Source organism: Strongylocentrotus purpuratus, unplaced genomic scaffold (assembly GCF_000002235.5).
Source record: "Strongylocentrotus purpuratus isolate Spur 01 unplaced genomic scaffold, Spur_5.0 spur5_scaffold_5, whole genome shotgun sequence".
In the NCBI taxonomy this organism is placed as follows: domain Eukaryota; kingdom Metazoa; phylum Echinodermata; class Echinoidea; order Camarodonta; family Strongylocentrotidae; genus Strongylocentrotus; species Strongylocentrotus purpuratus.
This window is the reverse complement of record NW_022145611.1, coordinates 14,928,057-14,938,450: the sequence shown is the minus strand read 5'-3', so window position 1 is coordinate 14,938,450 and position 10,394 is coordinate 14,928,057. Positions and strand designations below refer to the sequence as shown.

The following is a 10,394-nucleotide window of genomic DNA, read 5'->3' as shown; positions in this document are numbered from 1 at the left end:
CCAGTCATGAAATAAAATTGAGAAATTAATTTTATAAATAACGTGAATTTTGATTATTGAGTTACAGGGTCATGTTTTTTTTTAGCGATTTTCATTTTACAGAATGAAGAGATTCACACTTGGCACTCCATAAAATTCCTGAACTGAATCGACCCACCATAGAGTTGGGGTTTAAACCTGAACTAGAGTTAGAGCAGTTGAATGAATACCAGCCTTAGATATTAGAGCTTGTCTGTGAGATGATATGAAGATGTTATTTCCCTGTTCAGCTGAAGTTGAAATATGTATTTTGTACCACAATTATGAAGAGAAAAAAAAATCATTGATGCTGTTTGCTCTTCTCGTGCCGTCACAAGATGTACAAATGGTTTATCTTGAGGGAATTGTGAAATGTGATTTCAATTTTATTATATCATTACGTCTGACCCTCGTAGCTCGCAAACCCGAGTAAATGGCCATGAAGTCGGGTATTGAAATACCCCATTCTTTGCTTGCTGCAGAGGAGGCCTAACCCAACTGATTAACTTGTTTTCCAAACATAGTTCACGCTACTTTCCGTCTCTCTCTCTCTCTCTCTCTCTCTCTCTCTCTTCGACTCTGTTTCTTTCAGGCTGCCTCCTTCAGTCTCTCTCCCCTCTCTTTACTCTCCTTTCTATATCTCCCTTCCCTAGTTCTCTGTCTCTCCCATCTCTCTCTCAATCCCTCTCTCATGTTTATTTATTTATGTCTCTCGATCCATTCCCCGGGTGTCCGTCTCTGTTTCTTCCTCTCTCCCTCTCCCTCCGAAATTTTAATTATCTTTTCTCCCTTCTCTCTCTCTCTCTCTCTCTCTGGTTGGCAGCCGCTTTTCTTCTTCTTCTTCTTCGGTCTTCTGTCTTCTTCTTCTTCTTCTTCTTCTTCTTCTTCTTCTTCTTCTTCTTCTTCTTCTTCTTCTTCTTCTTCGGTCTTCTGTTTCTTCTTCTTCTTCTTCTCCTTCTTCTTCTTCTTCTTCTTCTTCTCAGTCTATAGTGGCCTAGTCTTTTTCTCCAAGTCGAAGCGACAGTCCTCAGGTTTTTCCTGGTTGAAAAACCCCATTCATAAATTATGAGTCCTCAAACTCGGGTTTTGAAACACCCCCTTCACCCGCGCATTGATAATAACAAGAAAGTTCTCTTTACACTGCACTATTTAAGGATTTTCTGTCTTGTGTCAGAAGCTTGTAATATCTTAGTTGATATTGACATGTACTTTTATTATCAGTGAATACTCATGCAACGGAATTCAGCTTCTTAATGAGGACTAATTTCTGCGCGGATTTTTATTAGGGGGACACTTCGTCCGCACATGTGGACAACTCAGTGCAGTCACGTTAGGGTTACTACCATTGACCTAGAGGTCAGTGGTTACTATGGGGGTTACTATGGCGATCTGTCAATCTCTCTTCTCCCTTCCAGCAACGATCACTGGCAAAACCACATTGTTGACCTGGCGATCAGTGGTTCTTGGCAGCCTCCCAATACCTCCATCCAAGCAAGAACCAAGGGGGTATTTCAATTTTGCTACGAGGAGTTTACGTCATGTGAAGTATAATACACGTTTGCTGCTGTATTTAATATGCCAAATCTATAGATATATATTTATCTACATTAGAAATTCTCTATTCATCTCAATATTAATAGAATTATGTTGCTAATTTTTTTTTTTTTTTTTTTTTTTTGTATTTCATTGTTTTTCTGTTTTACCATTGATTTTAGTCAATTGTGACCATGTGTAAAAATGTTATATCTCAAAGTGACCAGGTAATTGAAAAAGGAGGAAAAAAAAAATCTGAAAATTATGATTCCAAGAGTTTTTACAGGTTCTAGACTACTTTGATTACATTCGGAAAAACGTGTGTTTCGTTAGAACTTACTGCTTAGTTTTATACAAATCTTTTTTATCTTGTATGCCATTCTTATCTGAAATATTCTGGTGTAATATGAAGCTTCATTCTGAAAGGCTTTTTTAAAAAAAGCTTGATGACTTATTTCTTTTATGTTATCTCTCACCTTAACATCTCTCTTGTCGTTTGTTTCAATGCCTCTGCTGCAAGGTAGCCGGAGGCATTATTTTATTTTGTAATCTGGATTCTATGGAGCCTTTGAAAGGAGTCTGTCTTGTTATTTTGATTTAGTTATGACATGTTCATGAATTTTTTGAGGGTATTTAAGACCTCAAGCCTTGTTTATTCTAAAGTCATCCACGTAGCATATTCAGATTGCCATAGATGTGACAGATTTGTGGATGTAAAACAATTCAAATACTGGAAAGACACAGGGCAGTTTGGATGTACAGTATTATACACTTTTGTGTATGTAATATAGATGTAAAAAAAGGGTATATTATTGCATGCTCTGCACAACTATTTATTGAGTGTCACATGATAGCTTTTCAGACAATCAGATACTCTCTAAGTACCTTATCTTGTATTCAGGGTAAAATATATTTGTGATAGTTAGTCTGTAACTATAAAAGTGCACTTATTGGGTGGTATTCTCATAAGTTAAGCCGGGACTAAGTCCAGACTAAACAAGAATTTTAGTTCACACTTCTATGGAATGCTAGGTGTCATCTTCCTCCTTCAATATTCATGACAAAGGTAATCTACCAAAGACTTTGTTGAAATTCAGTTTATACTCATATTATCTTTTTCTTCCCATTTCATTGCAAAATTAATTTTTTGGACACTTTTCATTGGAAGATTAAAATAATCTGTACAGGGTAAATGAGTTGGCAACTGGCACTCCATAAAATTGTGGACTAACTTAGTACGCGCTACCGGAATACCACCCATTTATTTTATTATTCTTCCTTTCTTATATCTGTCCTGTTTGTTGGCATTTTATGTTGTACAGTAAGTGACAAATATTGGTAAATGATAGATGGATCATTTCTCTACTTGTTTTGTGATAATTTATTTCTTCTGTCACATTCTTCATGGAATGATATAATTGGTAGACAACGTGTCTAGAAATGTTGCTTGTCCTATTTTTGTAGATTCCCTAGTTGTTAGGATTGTGTGACAGTCTGTTTTGATAAGTATTGATAAATGAAATTGTAATCAATTTGAGATTAATTAATATGTTGATATGTAATTATCTGATCAATTTGTAGAAAGCGTTTAAAAAACCAAAAGGAAATGGGAGATATTCATAAGCATACTACATTTTGTATTTTTCTATTTGCATTACAAAGCACCTATAGTTGCCTATTTGTGGATTGCCTTCCAGATAATGATCCAAATAATGTTGAATTCTGTTCTTTGTTTTTGATACAAGAAGCCAGTGTAGTGCAATATGTGTAGGGGTTATGTAGTCTAACTTCCTGCCTCTTGAAAGAATTCTGAACGTATTGCGATTTCTTCAGATGATGCTGAGTTATTCCAGAGAGCACAGAATTTCCATCGTTTCACTGTGATGATATTAAGGCATGTACGATTACAGCAGCCACTTAATCCGAAAGCCCCTTCCAGACATTTCTTATCTGGGCATAAACATTTAAAAACACATAAACATTGGAAACACAGTAAATACCTTCTTGAAAATGACGAGCTTATAACTTTGTGTCATCTTTATAAATATGGCATTGCTAATTTAGCTTAGCTAAGGGACTAGTCGGGTATAAGTGAACACTTTTAAATAGTTGATTATAATGATTATGACAATCACTATTATTATTCATGCACATCTCCAATAAATTTCATTGTAAATGGAAATTAAATTGAAATAAGATTGGGTAAAGCTGAATCATTTTCATCCTTTTCAGTTCCAGCGGTTGTGTAGACATCTTTCATTTTTAAGGTAGAATATCTGCACATTGGTTCAGAAGAAATTGAAACAAATGGAGAGCGACGAAGGAGAACAAATATAAGAAAGCCTGAGGAGTAAATTAGTATGAGAGAGGAAAAAAGAAAATGAAAGAGAAGCAGAGAGAGAGAGAGATATAGGGGGAGTGACAGAGAAAGGGGGGCTATAATGAGATGGATGACGGTAATGATAAGGAGGATTTGGAGTAATTGAGAGTGAGAGAAGAAAGGAGATGGGTTTGTGGGGAAAAAACATTAATAGGATAATCAACGGATGATGAGTAATTGAGAGAAAGAATAATGGAAATGGAGAGATATGGGGATGGACTATAGAGAAAATACTAACATGGGAGATAAGAAGGCAAACAAGAGAGTGAGGAAAAAAGGGAAAATGAAACGAGGGGGAGAGAGGGAAAGAAAGAAATGTATATATATAGAGAGAGAGAGAGAGAGAGACAGAAGAAAGAGGGGGAGAGATGATGATGGAGGAGAAGACTTTAACATAATAAAGCAGAGTAGTTGAGAGTGAGAGGAAGGAAAATAGAAAGAGAAGATGGTGTTAAAGAGAGAGAGAGAGAAAGAAAGAATAGAGAGAGTTAGAGAAAGATATGGGGATGGAAGAGCTAGAAAATACTAATATTATGGGAGATGGGGAAGGCGTAATATTCATTGAGAGTGAGGAAAAAAGGAAATTAAAACAAGGGGGAGAGGGAGAAAGAAAGAAAGAAATATAGAGACAGACAGGTAGAGAGGGAGAGAGAGAGAGAGAGAGAGAGATAGGGTTGGAGGAGAATATTATATACATTATATTTTCCATCGCTTGACCATTAACATACCGCGGCATTAGTATTCCACGGTCGTATATTCAAGCTGTAAAATATTTTCAAGATCTGGTAGGATTTGAGGCATCTATGTTAATGAGGAGGAGTGAGTCATGGTGGAAAGGGAAGGCGAATTGAATCGTCAACTCGAAGACACAGCTGGTTGTATTTATCTGTATCTTAAATACGTGGACTCTTTTCGCAGCCCCCCCCCCCCCCCCTGTCTCTGTCTGTCTCTCTCTCTCTTTCGCTCTCTCTCTCTCTCTCTCCCTCTCTCTCTCTCTCCCTCCCTCCATCCGTCCGTTTGTCACTCTCACTAATATCTCTCTCTCTCTATTTTATATCTGAAAATGTATTTTTGAAAGGCCTACAAAAACAGCATCTAAATGTTTCTACTATAAAGTGTTCATAGGGGAGTCTAGATTTCCTCCCAATATGAGCATCGGCTCAAACCAACAATGGTGCATGTCTTTAACAGAGCAGCACCTAATTACCCTCGAAGAAGACTGATTCTCTTTCTTGGGATGTAAAACAAAGAGCTTATTATAAGCCGGATTATGCATAATTAGCATCACGCAGCAGTCAACAGCTGCTTGATTACTGCTCTCTCATTCTTTCACCCCCCCCCCCAAAAAAAAAAACTCTCTCTCTCTCTCTCTCTCTCTCTCTTTCCCTTTCTTACATAATCCTCTTTCTCCATATTTCATTGAATGATCGAGGCAACGGATTATAGAAACAGAAATAAGGCACACAAGAATGATATTGTGCAATTTTGTGATTTTGGAATGACACATTTTAAGATCATTATTTTATTTATATAGAAGTTACCGATTCCTTGTAGATATAGGGGGATCATGATCTGGTGTGTCGATATTGTTGTTTTGATTTATGTGTTGTTGTTTATTTGGGAAGCGTTGTGGCGGTCTTGACCAGTCCGATATAATTATATGATATAGTTAGCTTTCTTATTTTAAACATGAAGTATAGATTTGTATTATCTGTGCACTATTTATTCGGTCTAAATAAATATTTTACTATTGAAAGTTTATTCACTGGTAGACATTCCTATCTCAGTGTTGACAGACTAGATCATTATTTCCCCTTCTCCCAATTTAATTCATGTAAAGATTGAAGAAAGACTTTTATTAAGTGATATAGAGGTCGGCTATACAAACATTTCATTTCATATTCTTAAGTGTTTAATGTCAAATATGGCATTCCACTTAATTCCTCCTGCGTGTCTCTTCACACAAAAACTCAAACGCCAATGAGCAGTCTACATAATTAATAAGACTTCCTGTAATATTAAGCACGTTTAGCTATTCCCTTTAAACATCACTCATCAGCATCCAAATCACTGGGTCTGAAGGCGATACACTGGGATAATAGGCACGGCATTACTGGATGAGAGTGTGCTGTATGCAAGGACTCTAATTGCGCTGACTACGTAAGATGCACGGAGTAGCTAGCCAACCAGCTATACTCCTCATTAATATATTATTCAGCGCACCGTAAGCTTCTTGCGCTGTCTTCACCTGTCATTGCCATGGCGCCGAACTCCGTGTTGTAAGGCCCGGTAATTCTCGAGGACGAGAGTGTCTTTACGGGAGGAGGTCGTATATATATCTTCCAACGCGCGGCGGAGGTGCGAGCGAATCTTCTTTTGGTGTTTTTATGAGACATTCATTACCTATGCACTCCTAGCTCGCGTCTTGGAGAGCGTTATGACTTGGTCGGCTGTCGGATAACGTCGCATCCGTTTCCCGCGTTATTTTCCTGTGCCTTGGAGACTCAATGGATGCCTCTCGATAGTGAATGGAGAGAGATGCGTTCTGTTTACAACTTGCCCATGTAATTTTGTCAGCCGTTCGTGGTACCCTGAAATTGTATTGCTTTACACAATTACTGAGCCAGTCTTGTTGGAAATGAATTGTTTGCATCGTTTGTATATCAAGAGCGGAGTGGAGCAAGCGGCTTGGTTTAAAGGAGGATTCGAATTCTTGGACATTAGCATCATACCGCAGCTACATGAGCTCTCTGTATATTGTCAGATTTCTTCTTCTAAACATTCGAATCTCGATCTGAATCCATTTCGCTTTCATCGAATCAGATACGAACATTATCAATCTACCATCCAGCTGATGAAAATATGATGTTTGACTTTTACGGACAATATTCTCATTTATCAAGTTGCTCATGAACCTACGCTGTGCTTTCCTTCCTTTTGTTATACAGGTCATGGACAAAGCCTGTACTCTTAGAACAAAATTAATTTACTGTATCTTGGTCTATAGCAACATATGAAATAACCCATATACCGCCACATGTCAAAATAACTGTCACATACAAGCGGAAATTCATCGCCTTCAGTTGCGACGAAATCATGTACTTGTGAAAGATGATTTGCGTGACGACGGAGAAGGATAAAACTTAATCCGCAGTTTGCAATCAACGCCTAAAGATTTAATTATCAGCGTTTCGCACGATCATCCCGTTAACCATTTAACCCTTCTTGTCTCGGGTGAATACGTCATAAATTAATTTGACGCATCGGGATCATTTTGTTAAGATATGCGCTTACCAGTCAACTTACAGCAAGGTATCATCCTGTATGATTCTCCATAGCCAGTCTACCCGATTATTTTTGGACAAATACTAGTAATCACCACATAGGCCTATACGATTAATTAGTTGGCGTGGTTAATCGTGCTTTAGCTTGGAGAAAATCTTCTGCAAGGGCACTAAGATATATCTATCTTACATTTCTCTGCCCATGACCACACCTTATTAACAACTCGATCTTCGTCACCTTCAGCTTTTTAGATAACTTTTACTCTTTCCTTCCCGCCTTTTTTTCCCAGTGACATTTATCAATCGGGAGATCACAGCATTATAGTTACACGTACGTGCAGGTCAGCTTCACTTCCTATGCCATGCTTCCGGCATGCGTTGCATCTATATATAATTTATCAGTCCCATTTAATAACATACTTGGGGATTGCCTGACGTGTAAGAATGTACATACCACTGCTGTGCTTATCAAATTAAAAGTCGCGAGCTAGCGGCTCCCACGTGGCATGCTATATTTGACTGGTCTAATTCAATATTTGATTAGGATCGCATCTGGATGCATCGGCGCTATCTCATGCTGATGTTGAATGTGGATACTATCTCGTGGTGTGGATGATCTGCGTCCCAGGGTCTGCGTGTAGGAAAAAATTGGATCAAGTTGCCTTGGTTATGATTGTCACCTGTTATTAGAGACTGAACGGTCGTATGGATCATTGGAAGTGCCGACAATAATTTGGTTGCAGTATCTATACAGTGCTCTAGTTGCCTGTGCATTCAACAGTTCAACTCGTCCACGCATACTGATTGCATTTTGGATTTGTCTGCATCAATTTATTACTTTTCTTGTTCAGCAATTTTTAATATGAAGCAGTGATAACATTTCTCAAGTAACTTCGTTTCGTTTGTAGCCTTGATTAATTTTATAAGAGCTACCGCCCAGGCCGATATCATTTCAGGAGAAGGGGGCCAACTATTTAATCTTCAAGAGTATTGTTTATGTGGTGAATATTGTTCTGTTGTGATTCGACTCAGCCGACAAGATGGGATATTCCACGGAAAAGTTTGTAACGACGCCCAACCCCAATCTGATCTGTGGCATCTGCGCATGCGTTTTGCGGGATGCCGTCCTGACCCGATGTGGGCACGCTTTCTGCCAGACCTGTCTCGATACCTGGTTGGCTAGACCATTGGCGGGAACGTGTCCTCAGTGTCGCACCTGTATCAGCAAATTCCAGGTGAGCCCCGTCTGGGCGATCCGGGAAATGATCAACGGATTATCCATCTACTGCAGCAACGCCGACCGCGGCTGTACCTTGACTCTGGGTGTTGAGAACTTGGAGAAGCACCTTGACTCCTGCGGCTACGGACCTGTAGAATGCGTAGCTTGTGGCGTCGTGGTCAACCGACTCGACTACCCAGCACACACGGTGGAATGTGAGAAATATACCCTCGAGAAAAGTGGGCAGCTGCAGACTTCAACCCAGACTTCACCGACAGCAGACGCGCCCGACGTTGAGAAGTTGAACCAGCGACTGAACGCGCTTGAGATACAGCTGAAGCACAGCCGCAAGCAGCTCCACCTTTGCCAAGCCGATAATCGAAAACTGGAGCGGGAGCTGTCCAAAGCGCGTATCGACTTACAGAGAAAGCGAACCGAGTTCAATCTCTTCAAAGCTCAGATGTGTGAATTCGACGCCGATTATCCATACGGCTTCCAACCAGACGGCGTCTCCAAACTCTCCCTCCTCATCGCCTGTCATCAGCAGGAGAAACCCGAGAACATCGACCAGAACCGCATCTTCACCTGCATCCAGCGTTGCTATGACAACTTCGCGCGGTGCGGATCCAAATACGAGCACGACGTCCATATGCTGATCGCGACCGCGTATGCCAGTAAGTGGTTTTCGGACAACCACAAGATCAACTTTCACTGTTGGCTGCAGAGCATCGCACGATATCGCAAGTATGCCGACTGGGGCAGGACAACTGTCAGTCAACAAGCCCCTAATCATCACCACCACCAGGAAGAATCGCATCACTTGATTGGTGATGATGTTAATTCGACGAGAAGTCAAATGCATCGAGGTACGGTCAACATAGGCAGTAACCAACTTTCTAGGTCACTCTCTCTTCGATGAATAAGGCCATAAAATAGTTTCAGCCACAACAACAAATTGTATACTGGACCTAATGACACAATAGTATTGTACAATGCAATGATCTTGTTGTGTCAGTTGCGACTTCCGATCTTAAACATTAGAACTGAAAGTAAGTAAAGCAATCGGGACAACAACACAAAATGATCAATCTAGAACCAGACAACGAATTCATTCAGCTAAGGATGCAAAAACAGGACATGGATCCTTTAGCCCTAGCCTTTACCCCAGCCCATCCCATCAATTATCTTATACCTATCTGCCCCCTCCCACACCACCCCTATCCCTTCCCCTTGATGCTGCCAGTGTGTATGGGTCATGTTTTTGAAGGAGTCATTATTATGGAGTGTTGACTTTGAAGTAATTGTCGAAATATTCAAACCGAGATAATTATCGGTTGTTACTCTTTGTGCTATATGGAACCATTTAAGATTGAACACGGTCGCAAAGACTTTCAAGAAATCGACTAAGGTCAATTTCAATTCCCCATTGTTTTTCCTATATGATAACAGTCATGTTCAGATTATGCAATATTGAGTTAATATTTTCAATCGGTGACGACCATGCAAGACTATAAAGATTGTCTTGGGTTGACCTTCCGAAAGTCTAGGATTGTGTTGTTGACGAGTATTGGTTATAAACAGATGAACTACCTCAACAGTCCTCATCGATTTTTAAAAAACGTGTCTTTAAAGTGACGTTTCATTATTTGAAAACCAAGAGTTGAGTTACCTATGTTGTCATCTAAATGAACACCAATGAAATAGCATATGTGGGTGTTTTTCACAAGAGTGTTAGACAACAGCCTATAGATTAGTGCAGACACAATCAGTGTATCGCCGTATTCTTTATCTTCTTTTCTGTGCGATTTGGGAATTATGTTAAAAATTATGTTTATGACTTACATGATGGCAGTCAAGTATCATCTGGTTCATAGAATATCGAGTCATATGTATGTTTTTAAGTATGATAGAAGCGATTTGAAAATATTGACAGAACATGGCGAAGAGTATAAACGTTCGT

The 10,394-nt window shown here is 39.4% G+C and overlaps 1 protein-coding gene across 1 annotated transcript; it reads left to right on the top strand.

Annotated features, from left to right (window-relative positions):
• Positions 1–8,255: 8,255 nt before the first annotated feature.
• Positions 8,256–9,353, top strand: LOC115919065 (E3 ubiquitin-protein ligase NRDP1-like). Its single transcript, XM_030998623.1, has one exon. The coding sequence runs from the start codon at positions 8,256–8,258 to the stop codon at positions 9,351–9,353; it is 1,098 nt and encodes a 365-aa protein (XP_030854483.1).
• The last annotated feature ends 1,041 nt before the right edge of the window (positions 9,354–10,394 follow it).